The 14,949-nt window shown below is 33.3% G+C and overlaps 1 protein-coding gene across 1 annotated transcript; it reads left to right on the top strand.

Moving 5' to 3' along the window:
• The first annotated feature begins 883 nt into the window (after positions 1-883).
• On the top strand, positions 884-8,988 carry LOC137823317 (uncharacterized). Its single transcript, XM_068628398.1, has 7 exons — positions 884-1,617; positions 2,415-2,793; positions 3,383-4,764; positions 4,994-5,107; positions 5,452-5,606; positions 7,931-8,028; positions 8,592-8,988. The coding sequence occupies exons 1-6, from the start codon at positions 1,222-1,224 to the stop codon at positions 7,977-7,979; spliced, it is 2,475 nt and encodes an 824-aa protein (XP_068484499.1). The 5' UTR covers positions 884-1,221; the 3' UTR covers positions 7,980-8,028; positions 8,592-8,988.
• The last annotated feature ends 5,961 nt before the right edge of the window (positions 8,989-14,949 follow it).

The raw sequence follows: 14,949 nt of genomic DNA, 5'->3' as shown, positions 1-14,949 counted from the left end.
CTGTGCTAATTTATATAATTATTGTGGACCATTTGTCGTTAATAGACCTAATAAAAAGAGATCAACAAACGTTTGGATCATTACTCAATCCTGTGGTTGGTCAAGTCGGTCTAGATCAAATACCGAGTTAAGCTATCGGTCGTACCGGTACAACTAATTTAATTAAATTTTAGTTTCTCATTTCAAGTTCAAACTAGTTAAGTTGTCAGTTGACTCAAACCCTATCTATTCCCAAGTGTCATAATATACATTGATTATAACATAACACGTATATGGCTTATTAAAAAAGGAACAAACTTTACAATTTAAGTTCCAAGGACCATCCTTAACTTACATAAACCTTGTGGAAATTTTTCAACCTTAGACCAAATGGGCTAAATCAAGTAGAGTGATTTGATTAATTTTGATAGCAGCATTTGCCATAATAAAAGATATTAATAACGGTACAAAATAGTCCTCTATCTCAATTTGAATTATTTTCTACATATCTAAAATAACATTTTTTCAAAATTTTTTAATTATTTTTCAGTGAATCCTATTTTGGTCTTTCAAATTAAAACAAAAAACAATCCAATTCCTTTAAAATAATGATTTTACTCATTGAGTATTAAATCTGAGGAACTAGTTTCTTAAAAAAAAAAACTTTTTAACATTCTTTAAGTTTAGTGTTCAGAGAACCAAATCATATTATAATAAATTTGAAGGACAATATTTGTTTTTTAAATTTTAGACAATAAAGAAATATTTATCTATCATAATTTTATTTATTATATAATAATAATAATAAACATTTATCCATAGAGGTTAAAAAATGTGGAAGTTGAAACGGTGAGTCGAGTACGAGTTGATAAAGTATAAATAGAAGTGATTAATAATATGGTTATTTATTTGTTTGTATTACGTGTGTTCGTCTCTCTCTCTCTCTATGGATCGCTCTGGTGAGCAACTCAGTTGAACTCGTTCTCTTTCTCTCAAGATAACTCAGTACTATTAACCCCATCCCACCCAATACACTTGAATACCTAATTACTCGCACGCGCAACGCAAACCCAAACCCAAACCCAAACCTCGCCTTCATCTCTCTCAACACACTTACCCGCCAAAATTTTAATTAGCCTTAGCCCCCTCCAATTCAAACCTCTCTTCTCTTCTCTTTCATTCTCTCTCTCTCTCCTCTTCTCTCTTCTCCTCTCTCCCCTCTCTCTCTAGGGTTTCTCTCCCATGGAGACGGAGGAGGAGCTCGTCGATCCCACACCGGAGGACCAGTCCTTGCCGCTTCAGAACGGGGACTCTGACGACCGCTCTGCCAAGAAGCCCAAGGTTGATGCCGACGACGAATTGAAGAGAGTGGCGGAGATTGTGCTCGTTCTCTCCACCATGGCCACGGTGCGCGCGGGGAGGAAGCCTTCCGACGCTGAGGTCGAGCTCATGAGAGAGGCGCGCGCCAGGCTCGCCGGCCTCTGCCAGGGTTTGGCTCCCAAGGATATCGTCGCCAGGGAAGCAATTGGCACCGTCATCGAGGATCTCGGATTGCACTCCAAGCTTAAGGACCAGAGGCTAGGGTTTCGAACTCCCAAGATGTCTATTGCCGAGAGGTATTCCCATGCTAAGTGGAAGGTAACTGCCAACGCTCTCTCTCTCTGCTCAATTTGCTTCCGTCGTTTCGACTTGTTTGTTATTTAGCGGAATTGCGTGTGGAAACGTTGTATCGGTGGACAGCCGAGTGGAGTTTAAGAGTCACGTGTGTGTGTCTTGGTTGTTTTGAATGATTGTTCGTGTGAAACCTTGTTATAAATGGTGCATAAGTAACGTGTTGTTGTGAATTGTGGCTTAGCTAGGAAAATGAGGATAACTGTGTGTTCTGGATATGCATTCTGTTCGTGGAGTTTAGAAGCGTGTTTGGAAGCTTGTTGGAAAGGAAGAAAACATGCGTGGGATGTGATAGCTATAATTATTAGCTTTTTTGAAATCACATTCAAGATATGGAGACTAAACATGGTCATGTCTCAATATTGATGTGAAAAATGAGCTTAACGAACGCATAACCAAACAGACACACTAAGAATTTCGTGTTCCTAGTCCTGTGAAATTCACCTGATACTTTTGCAAATTTTGTATTTCTTAGTGGAGGGATCTTTGGCCAGATTATTGTGTACTAAAGCGCTTAGGCTTGGCTAGTACTGGGTTAATTTTCTGCCTTTTAATCTTAAACTACCTCTTTTAGTGGGCTTTTCATTGAGTTTGTTGGAATGTTAAACACTGTTTACGAACAAGTATTTTATTTTTCATGTGCTCTCCCGAGAGATTTCTTTAGTTATAGTGTGCATGTAATGCTAAGAATGACAATCTGCATTTCTTTTTGATTAGTTTTTTCCCTTTATTTTGTCTTTCTTTGTTGCCATTTTGGTTCCTAGATGGAGGAAGCAAAGAAGTTTTCTGCACCGTCGACAACACATACATCTCAACCCTTACAACCAAACATTAGTGAACCTGTTGACAATCGTGTGCCGTCACATGTTGTTCGAATTTTTCCTTCTGATAAATCAAGCCAACAAGCAATCCCTTCTATGGGTCCCGTGGTGTCTATTCCTCCCCATGTTTCTGCAGGATCTTCTGCAGTATTGCAATACCAGTCAACTGGCAACGAAATAAGACCACCTGTGGTTTCTGGTGTGATGCCTAGTGGTCACTTGGGGAGAAATTCATCTTCCTTAGTATTGCCTAAAGTTGAACATCCACAGTTCAAAGTTGATGGAGGATCAAATGGGTCTTCTTATATGCTGCAAGTCCAAGGTATTGTCTTCTGAAGCTCCTTACTGGATCCAACTTCCAAGAACTGGTGGAGTTACATTTCCGATTGATGAATGACTGACACTGCAGTATGTTTTCATTGTATAATAGATGCAACACATTGACAATTTAGATTTTATTTTACTGGGAAGCAATAAATAACATTAACTGAATTTTTTGAGTTAAGTACTGTAGTTTTATGGTTATATATCTACAGGAGTTTCTTCACTTTAAGTCATGGAGTGAAGCATGGTAAAGCCTGAAAGTTAACTGGATTGGTGTATATCTTGGTGAATATGTCTATTTTGAGTGTACTGAATGGATATAACCTCCTAGCAGATGTTGTTTCTGTTTCCTTGTTTTTTGAAGACTGTGAAATTGAATTTCCTTCGTTTCTTTTTTTTCCTTTTAAATCTTTGTAATTTGTTGATAACTTATGAAAAGCTGGCATTAAGGTTTTAAATTATTGTCATTTTTTGCTATTTTTTTTCATAGCTTGCTGGTAGTGGATTGTATCTCTATAATGTGCACAGAAGTGTATCTTATGGTATTTTAGCCATGGGAGCTGAATGTTATGACTTTTAAATTGTAGCAAATTCATCAGCGAACCAACCTTTGGTGAATGCTCCAACATGGTCTATGCAGACTCATGCTGCTCCAATAGCAAGAACGGCATCCGAAAACAAGGTGCCTGCTACAAACTCTGTGAAGGCTGAAGGAACATCTGATGCAACCGTATCAAGGGCAGGGCCTCAAATAGCAACAGACCAGAGCTTTAGACCGTTTATCACTCAAACAGCTTCTGTAAATTTGCCTAGTGTGCACCAGCCATTGCAGGCCACGAACATTGTTCAGCCTCCTTTGATTCCCAGTCACACTGATATTGCAAAGGTTGTCCAGAAAGTGTTACTACCAAAGCTTCCCAGCCATCCCACTTGGATTCCTCCATCAAGGGATTATATGAATAAGGCTTTGACATGTCAGATGTGTGAGCTCAGTGTTCATGAGGTTGATACTGTACTTCTCTGTGATGCTTGTGAAAAGGGATTTCACTTGAAATGTCTGCAGCCCTCGGTCTTGAGAGGAATTCATAACAGAGTTGATTGGCACTGTATGAGGTGCTTGAGTTTAAGTGGTGGAAAGCCTCTGCCTCCAAAGTATGGTCGTGTCATGAGATCCTCAAACACACCACCAAAATTGCCCTCTAATACCTGTGGTTTGCAAGCTTGTTTTGAGAATAAAGCAGAGAACATAGAACCAAAGGTCCTGCAGATGGTAGCAAATGGGAGCAGTGTTCCAACTGTTGTCAGTGTCAATCACAATGTTGAGGTGGCATGTTACTCAAAGTTCCCTGATACCAAAGGTATTCAAGGGATTGGCATTTCATCTAGTATTGAAGCTATCGATAAGACGCCTGATCCAAACAACTCTATGAAATCTCTTAGTGCAGCTTCTAGTCCTTCTATTGGCTTGCTAGGTGAATGCTCTACTAAACAAATAAATTCTAAGGTTTTGACCAGTAAAGAGACTTCAGAATGTGAGTCTCTTCCTAATTTGTCTGAGCTGGCTAGATGTGATAGTATGCAATCATCACAAGACTTTCAAGTGGAACAGACAATGTCAAAAGACAACGCTGAAGTATCACCGGAAAAACACATTGATAGTAATATTATGAATAATAATCAGAAGGACTCTCTTGAAGGGGAAAATTTAACTTATGATATCAAGCGTGATGACCAAGATGCTGCACTTGCAAACAATGTTGGAATTTCTGGAACTAATTCTGAACGTAGACAGCACCCTGTATTATCTTCAGATAGTTCACATGCTGTAGACTGGATTGGTGATGTAGTGCAACTAGCAGATGAGAAGATTTTTTATCAATCTTGTTGTGTTGATGGAGTATCATATAGGCTACAGGGTCATGCTCTTTTTCCTACCAGCAATGGAAAACTAGCTCCTTCTAAACTCCAGGCAAGCAAATTATAATTCTTTCATTCGATTGTACACTAGCCATTGATTATACAATACCTGTAGAAACTTACCAGAAAAGTTAAGTAGATATGAATACCAAAAACGTTTTTAGTGTACTTTTCTATTTCTTATGTTTTGATTGATTTGCGCCCTTATGTAAAAAAAATGGATTTTTTTTTATAAATATGTAGAACTTTAACAAAGAAGGTTATTCCATTTTTATTTTCAGTCTATGTGGGAAGATTGCAAAACTGGCGTAAAGTGGGTTAAGGTGACAAAGTGCTACTTTCCTGATGATTTGCCAGGGAATATTGGTCATCCGTGTATATCTGAAGTCAATGAGGTAGTTTTCTACACACACCTACATACATCTTTATATACAAAATTATAATTAGATATGTTTTTCTTAGATAAATGTAAATAAATGTATTAATGTAAAGGTGAAGTTTGTCATTGGTATGTTAAGTATGCTTTTTATATATTTTATCTAAAGCTGCATTGGCTTTTGCATGCACTTATACACCATAAACTGTTTATTGGTTTAAACCTGTAACCTATACAGTTAATTTATATTTTGTTTGATACTTCAAGCAAATAATAATTCTCCACATCCTGGACATCCTTCACCATTCTTAATCATGTGTTGCGTCTGGATGTTTTCTTATATATATGTTTTCTTTGTTGAAGGTTTATGAATCTAATAGTGATAGAACTGAAATGGCTGGCTCTATTCAAGGTCCATGTGAAGTCCTTCCGTCTGATAAATTTAAACAAGAAAATGACAGGCGATGTCAGTTAGGAATTGAGGAATGTACTAGAATACAGCCCATTTTCCTATGCAGGTTTGTTTCCTTAAAGTCATCCATCATTCTAGAGAGTTTTCATTTTATTTCGATTTAGCATATGCCTGTTTCATTCAAATTATACAATTTTCATATTTTTAATTCATCATTTTCTTGGTAGAAAATTATAGAAAACAGTGAAACGAGAAAAAGAGCTGATTTTATTATCACGTAGACTTGCCATAGATGGTGGAAAATTTGAATCTGAAACCCATTTTCATGCTGCTCTCAGACATGACTGAGCATTAAGAATGTGCCTTGTTTTTCTACTTTATATTCATTCCATTTTTTACGTAACATTAGATTGGCACTATTAACTCTAGTTTTATTTCAATTTGATGATTTTTTGGTTCATAGAAGAGAAAAATGGAAGAAAATGCTTAATTTTGTGGTAATCACTTTTCATGGAAAAAATTGAATACCAGACAGTATATTTATTATTGAACCTGGAAGGATATCTTAAACAAGAACCTTCATACATGTTACGGAGAGAAACTATCTTCATTTTCGTGGAAAAACTACTGTGGTCTCATCTCATGGGACTACCACAACGTGTATACGGTGAGAGTAAAAGCCATAGTAATCAATCTAGTGCCAACCCCTAATACACTATAGTGGGATAACTCATTATGGAATGTCCACTATTTCAAATATATTTGTATGCATAAATATAATCTATACTTATAAATAATTTCTCATATAAAGCTGAAAAGTACTAAAAGGGGGACGGAAACAATATATCTGAAAGCTTTAAACATTCGAGTGATGAAAAAGGGATGGAAATAGAACAAGCTTGCCAGGAAACAGTAACAGGAAGTCTAAGACTGATGCAAAATGTTGGGAAGAGAGATGTAATTGCAGTTGCTGGACTCTGGTGGGATGGGTGGGCAAAAGATGGGATGTATTTTGAAAGACCTGCTCAAGAAGTGGGGTTAGTTTTGTCTATGATTGTCATTTCCACCGACTCCCCCACCAACACAATGGAGGGGAAAATTAGGTTTTTGAAACTCATCATAACTGCTGTGATTGTGGGGGAAAAAGCTGTCAATTTGACTGTCAGTGTGACACCCCAAAATGCCACTCTAGGATGTAGCTGCACGTCCAGTGATCTCTCTGTGGTAACATTGCACTCTATTAATTGCTTTGGTAACAGGTAATGTGGAGAAGACAGAAAAGCAGCCTGCTCTGTACTTAAAGTTGCTGAAGAGGTTGTCTCTTCTCCGGTGAGGGTGAGTGAGTATGCAAGAGAAAACGATGTCTTTGGAGAAGTGAGTGGAGGAGGAGGGTATTGGCGACATTGCTGCTGAATTCGGGGGTGGAGGGGGTAGTTTTATGCAATGTCATTTTCAACCAAAATTCTCCCTCCCTCTAAACGACACTACTGCAGGGAAAGATTTGGATTTTTGAAGCCCATCACAATCATGCTGTAATGCGTGTGAAAAGCTGGCAATTTGGCTATGACCCCAAAACTGCCATGCAATGATGTTGCTAGTGTTATCAATCGTGGAAAGGTAGTAATCTGCCATATCATGTAGTGGCCAAATTGCGGAAGTCACCTAGTGGTTGAAATATATGATATATATCAATTATATACGTATGAAAAATTAAATTCTATTCAAATGAAAATAAAATGCATTAACATTAACTCAAGTTCAATTGGCTGGAGACTTGCCAAGGATGACAAGAAGATGCTGTATAGCAGCTGCACTAGTGGATGGAGTTAAGATCTTGGATCCAAGGAATTTTTCAACAATAGCACTATTGTGCCACTATAAAGCTATTGAGAGACACTGGATGTCACTGTAGTGCCCCATGGCTGCTCTGTGTTGCAATTGCACATCATTAATTTCCTTGGTAACAGCCACTTTTGATAACAATAGGTTTACCTACTCATCTTGAATACCCATTACAAGGCCGTATTTGGCATATGGGCTAGCTTTTATGTGACATTTAATTAATCCATGTTTACCAAATATTATGTGGATATGGTCGTCTATTTGGATTAAAATTCTAATGCAAAGTTCTGATGAAATTATTTCATTAGTTTGGAAGGAACATGAATGCTGTTTTATTTGCATTTCTGTTTCTTTTTTATTCCATCGTGTATGTGTTTTAGATGCTTGACTTCTGATTTTGAATTCATATTTTAAATGTTCATACTGGGACTAGCAGTGTAGCTATTAACTGTATTTGTATACCCACGGCTTGTTAATCAATCTAGACAAAAATCTGAATAAAATCAGAGTTGTCATTTTTGCCTTGTAGATTTTTTTTTCCGGTCTTTTAGTTTTCAGGTGTCTTAAGTGATTTGACTTGTTTTGCAGGTGGTTTTATGATGAATTCAAAAAGTTATTTCAACCTGTAATCAGTTGATAATGTCATGAAGTTATATGTTCCATGATTCATACACTGCAATTTTGTGGTGAGTATTTTTTGTATTATCTGTCCAAATTGTAGGCTTAAACTTTGGTTATTCTAATGCATATTTATTGCCTTTTAAAATAACATGGGTGCCATTGTAAAATCTTAGGACCGTTCCATATTGGTGGTTATATTCCTGAATTCAGGTTGAATTTACTTCTTGAGTTTGGACTTGCATACTTGATAGTTTCTCCCATTTAAAAAATAATGCTGAAATTTTTTATAGAATCTAAACTTGTTAATGTGATAATCACATTCTTCATCTTCGGCAATTGATATGGAACAAACACTGGTAAACCATGTACGTAGACAAAAAAATATTATGAAATCAAACCATAATTTTTAAATACACTATTATTGATTGAAATTTATTGAGACTTGTGAAATATTGGTCGTACTCCCTTTTTGATGAATATCACTTATAATTTGTGAGTTTTAATAATTTCAACAAAAAATAATGTCTTATAAGCATTTCTTTAGTATTAATTATTATTGCAGTCCCTTGATTCTCTCCGTCTCAGTTCCCGTGCTGATCTTTGAAGATGTGCTTTTCTTTGGATGCAGGTATTTGGGGGGTTTGGAACGGGAATTTTCTTGCATTGGTGGGGGTAATTGAGCATGCATTAAAATTCCTGCGAGACCCATTATAAGGCACATTGCAGCGACTTGCCTCCTCGTAATAGAATGTTCTATCATTTCTGGATGAATTGCATTTGATGTAAAATATGTAGCTGAAGGAAGCTGTGTGGACTGCTTAGTTTTTAGCTTTCGCTTTGGTAGTTCTTTTCCCGATAGATATTCATTCTGTATAATTCTTTTTCGGGCATTAGGCTCTTTAGGCCCAATAATCACATTATTATCTTTGAATTAGATCAGTGTAGTTCCCTCAGCATGCTGAATTGTAAGATGCTTCATCTGTACAAAACCCATTTCTTCTAAAATGCATAGCCATTCGATATCACCTAGGCCTTCAGGTTCTGCTGGCTCAGCTTACTATTTGCTCATGGGCTCATTTCATGTGATATGTTTTATTTCTTTATTTTGTACTGTTGTTTACGACGGTTGTTTTAGTAAAATATGTTAAAATCGTCCACTTATAAAGTAGATGATATTTCTTAATTCAACTATATTCACATCATTTACACTTTGTTTGGTGCCCTCGCTGAGATCATGTACCGTCAATTTTTCCATTAGTAGAGAAAGAGAGGTCTGTTTCTTCCTACACTTCTTTTTTGACACTCCATATGAAATATTATGAATATACTTTTTATTCTTGTGTTATCCTAATATTTTGGATTACATAATTCAAAATTGTATTTCAGATTATATAATCTAGAAATCTAGATTTGAGAGTAGTTTCTGGATTAAAAAGTTTTATATAATTTAGAAACTAATCTCATTAAAAAAAACTTTCAAATTATGTAATTTGAAAACTAATAGTGCATTTGAAAAAAATAAAATTAGGTTATGTAATTCGAAAGCTAATTATAAATTTAGAAAATGATTTTCAGATTATCTAATTTAAAATATTATATAGAATATTTTTATAAATACGAAAATTTATGGAAGGGAGAGAAAAATATATGGAAGTAAAGAAACAGTCGAAAGAGAGATGTGCAGAAGTGCAAAATGAGTTCGACCCACTAGCAAAACATATTATTGAATCCAAAACCAGGAAGGGTAGAAATAAGAAATTCCCAGTCCAAATATCAAAGGTTTTTCTAACACCAAATTTAGTCTAAATGAGCGCTGGTCCAACAAACTTATAGCCTCAGGTCCTCTATACTTCTGCCTTAGATGAGAACCAATCTGTTGTGGAGAAACAATCTTGGTGGAAATGCTACATAGGATAGTAATTCAAAGATATATGATATGTTACGTCGACTTAGGCCACATTAATTTTGTACATTTTATTTACTTTGTTTTTTAGTCCATTTGACGACTCTGATAACATCTTTTTGGTTGATTATTTCTGGCAGCTAGTGCTCCACATTCTTGTAATGTAATTACTTGAATTTTTTTATTTATTTTTATGCTTTTTGTATAATAAATAATTTCTATATTTTGATATTGGTTACATTTGCTATAATAAAAAGTACCAAAAAAAAATGCATCAAAGGGGAGTAGATTCTCTCTATATTAAAACTTAATTAACATAATATTACCATGTATATATAAAATATTGTGTTTATCTCCCACTCCAAAAATATTCATTAGTTTTAATAGGGTTTCAACTATTTAATGTTGATCAAGAGAGAAATACGACATTAAATTTTAACGTATATTGATGAACTCAAAAAATGAGTTAGTTGGTGTTTTTTAAGAACCCGAATAACTAGCATTACCCTAGTGACCTAACTTTGTTAGTATAGACAAATAATGAATGCCTTCAAACAGTTGAAGTAGCTTCACGATATAATACATTAAAGACTCACATTGGAAAAGATAAACCATTTGCATGACCATCATGTTTCTGACCATTTATTTTCTTTCTAAAACTACATATCCAAATATTATTTAGACATGATTAATAAAATAGGTGGAATCTTACTTGGCAGAAAAGTTTGAGTCCTGAATTCCATGCACATCTTCTTCTTCCCGATATCATTGAATTCGAGACACTATTTAGATGCTTGCTTCAAGTAGATCCAAACATGTTCATCAACAACAACTTCCAACTTCAAATTACAACTTGTTCATCATCATATCATATCATGAACTTCATTATACACTCTCATGTGAATGAATATATAGCCTATGCAATTTTATATATACCATAGGCATGTGGATGCTTACCTCAATTTCTGGCACTGTATTTACTTATTCATCACAGTTTGAACTCACTTCATTGGTGTGAAAAACCACGTAGCGTAATGGGAGCTTAAATCAGCACTTGCTATAGAAAAATGAGTGCAATGAATGTGCATATGTAGATATAAAGAAAGATGCAAATCCTATGTAAATGTCCTTTTGCGAAAACAAACACATATTTTATGTTGTTCTTTGTCGTCACAAACCTCTCTATGATGCATTTTGCCTGAAAAGTTTGATACCAATAACTGTGATTCTTCAATAATTCTGGGGTTCTTGTTCCTCTCTAGAGTTACACAAAACTGTTTCTTTAGAATCTGCACATGCATGAAAAATGGCCAAGCTAGATGCCTATGTTGCTCTAGATCATATTTTATTTATACATCAAAATTCCCAACATATTTTTCTTCTACAAATAATTAAGAGAGATATTGTTAAAGTTATTATATAATTTATTTTAATATTAAATAAACTCTTGACCTATAATCTATAGGTAAGTAATCATGGTGCTTTTAACTATATGGATGTCTCCAAAAGAAAGAGTGAAAACTCATCAAATTCATAAATTATTTCTTAATATATACATTTGATGTGAGACTTTTCAGCAAGATATTACAAGAACCACAAGCTTAACCTAGAATTATAACCACATCCGTTTTCAGCAAAAGAAGTTATTATATATAAATAGGTATAACATATTGAAGCACATTCTATTATACTTTTATGTATTCTCACATATAAACTTTGATTCTACTTTATTATAAGGTCAAAGTCTAAATCTGAAATTTGGAAGCAGAAGGGCCACAGAAGAAAAACTATGCAGAGAAGCCGTTGCACAATAACATATGCAAAAGGGAAATAACTACCAACTTTGACCATCCCACTATGCCTAAAACTCTTCCCATTCTCCTTTCTTCAATCACCTTATTCAGTAACTGAGCTACCCTACAACCTCATAATTGTTTTTATAATAACAATTCAAAATATGCAGAATAACCAAATGCTAAAAAAACAGTATGAAATGTGTTCTGTGAGCATTATTTAGCAGATAGTATTGCCTATAAATTGTAAGAAGAAAAAGTAGTTCATATTATTTCAAGTAAATGGCGTCTGTCACGGTGGTTGAGTCTTGAAGTAGGAGCTAAAAAGGAGGAGGGGGCCATTAGAACAAAGTCAGATCACAAAGATTCCTTGCTTATGGATTCAGGAGCAAGGTCTCATAGTGCCTTAGAAATTCTCATATACACCTTTTTCATCACCTTTTGGGGCGTGTTATGTAGAACTATATGCATATACATGTTTTAACTTTAAAATAATATTACTAGAGTCAATAAATCACGATATCTGAAATATTTTATGCTTTTATTAATAAAAATCATGAAATAGAAATTAATTTTAGAAACAAAAAATAATTAGTTATTATAGTGACTAAATTAGAGACTAAAAAAATTTTTTGGTTTCTAAATTAGTTTCTATTATTATTAAATGATTTCTAAGTTAATATCTAATTAGGAACTAATGTTTTTGCTATCAAATTTATAATTTAAATAATTGGTAGTTAAAACCTTGGTCGTTAATTAAATAATAATTTAGAAACCATTTAACAATAATATAAACTAATTTAGAAACCAATTTTTTCTTTAGTTTCTAAAATGGTTTCTAATTTAGTTATTATATCAACTAATTATTTTTTGTCTAAAATTGATTTCTATTTTTTGTTTTTCTTATAATGTTTGTAAGTTGACGCACAATTTTGTCTTTAAAAACGTTTCGGTGAGTTAATAGAGAAAAATGTATTTAAACTGCTTTTGAACTTTATTCTTAATCGATGAGTTAAAAAAAATGTGTATTTAAACTGGTTTTGAACTCTACTCTTAATAAATAGATGAGATGTGAGAATATATTGAAAGAACCGAAAGTATATATATATATATGGTTGTGCTTGTATATGTGTAAAAAAGAGTCAAAATCACATCATTTATTTGCGGCGTTCAGATTTGGACTGTGGAACTTGATCCTATCTTTTCTTAATTGATATATCTTAACAAGCTAAGGCTAAAGTTTTGTGTAATCCTACAAAACTGTCAACAGAAAAACAAGTGCTGTGACCAATAACTGATGCAGTTAGTTAATTAATTACAATTTTTGTCGGGAAAATTTAAAAGGGAGATTGCGTAATTTGACATGCACTATATCCTAGGATCATTCACCCTATGTCTGAAAATAAGTCTCAAAGCCTACTCCTATATATATAGTTCAAAAATGAATGAAATTACCAAAAAGTTTTTACTTTTGCTTTCATTATTCTTAATTTGTATGCTACGTTTCCTTTCATTATTGATGGAATTCTACATGGATGCAAATTTTTAAAACACAGTCTATGCTATCCACCACATGGTATATCAAATCATGCATCTTATATAGCCCGCAAAAGTTCTTTAGATAACTCACTTCTTATCTACACCTCACAACCTTATTATATCAGAAAATTAAAATTGCACATAATTTTGTGTAATACCAACGTTTTAAGGGTTAATAATGTTTAGTTACAATTTTTTTTACACGCTTTTTTTTTCTTTTATCAACAAGAAAAGAATATATAAATGAAGGTATTTCAAGAATATCTCAACCACTGATAGAACACTGATTTTTGGAGGCATCTAACTCATACTCTGAGGTTTCATTTATTAATTCTTTATTTTTTTGCTGATAAAGAAAATTCAGAAAAAAAAAACTCTAAGGAGAAGCATATGAACTGTGGTATGAGAAAAGTAGTATAACTCATACTATGCTTTATCAAAACTTAAATTTCCTTTTTTATTTTGAAAAGGGCATGTGAAAACCGTCCATTTTTAGCCATAATTTAAGGGCTTCAAATTTCTTACCCTTTAAAATATGAAATGAAATGTTATATCCAACAAAAAAGAGATAAAAGTTATAGGAATATAAAATAAGTGAATACAACTCAAAACAAAAGTAAAGTGAACCATGGTTGAAGTTAATTAATTGATTAACTTATTTGATTAATTAGCATTTACATCCCACAGAGGAAATAGTTTTGGTAGGTATAAACTGTTGAACCTTGATTTCTGGGGTGATAACTTAATTAAGAATGAAATAATTAATCATGATTTGGCTTTTTATGGATTACTTTGACTCAATATTTTATAATAAAGCTCTGAATAGGACAAAAGTAATCAATCTTCTCACAAGAATAAACCCAATAGAAAAATGCAAAAGTTGCTTAGTAAAGAGTAATCAATTTACGTGGTTATTGTTTATATGGAAACTTTGGGGAAGTGAAAGGAAACTTACGTAGCCTTAGGAACCATTATTTCACCATATGTGTACATGCTTAATTGATTCCTTAAAATACGTATCATTACTCAATAATCCAACATTATATTTTAATCTAAACTGCTTAATTACTTGTATCATTATACATTCACCTCTCTTTTTTATATATAGCTGAAAAAGGCTATGTATGATGGAAAACTTTGCATACCAGTTACTCACTTATGATTCACTACTTCTTTTGCAGATAATATAATCCAATCACATTCTCATATAAAATTATATTTTTTTATCAACAAAAAATAAATAAAATAAAATGAGACGGATTATCCAATCCTTACACTACAAGAAAATCATGAAATAAAAATCAATTTTGGTTTTTAAATTAGTTTCTATTATTATTATTAGATGATTTCTAAATTGGTATCTAATTAGCTACCAAGGTTTTTGCTACCAAATTTAGAATCTAAATAATTGGTAGTTAAAACCTTGAAAACTAATTAGATACCAATTTAGAAACTATTTAACAATAATAGAAACCGATTTAGAAATCAAAAAATTTTTAATTTATAAAATGGTCTATAATTTAGTTACTATTGTAACTAATTATTTTAGTCTCTAAAATTAATTTTGATTTTTATTTGATGGTTTTCTTATAATATTATACAAACACTTCAAGAGTGTTCCAATTATGTAAAAAGTGATCAAAGTCAACATATCCAATTGAACTACAAACATACTTTCTATAAACCAAACTAATTTTCATTTTCATTTTCATTTATATATAAGTATTAATTATTGCAGTCTGATATACTTG

This window comes from Phaseolus vulgaris, chromosome 8 (assembly GCF_051622355.1).
Source record: "Phaseolus vulgaris cultivar YP4 chromosome 8, ASM5162235v1, whole genome shotgun sequence".
In the NCBI taxonomy this organism is placed as follows: domain Eukaryota; kingdom Viridiplantae; phylum Streptophyta; class Magnoliopsida; order Fabales; family Fabaceae; genus Phaseolus; species Phaseolus vulgaris.
Note: the sequence above shows the minus strand (reverse complement) of the source record. Positions and strands in the feature narration are given on the sequence as shown.

Excerpts from the sequence above, each read along its gene's own strand:
- LOC137823317 (XM_068628398.1), top strand. The coding sequence starts at position 1,222 with ATGGAGACGGAGGAGGAGCTCGTCGATCCCACACCGGAGGACCAGTCC. Across the intron at positions 1,618-2,414 it reads ATTCCCATGCTAAGTGGAAG|ATGGAGGAAGCAAAGAAGTT; the intron begins GTAACTGCCAAC and ends TTTGGTTCCTAG. Across the intron at positions 2,794-3,382 it reads TTATATGCTGCAAGTCCAAG|CAAATTCATCAGCGAACCAA; the intron begins GTATTGTCTTCT and ends TTTAAATTGTAG.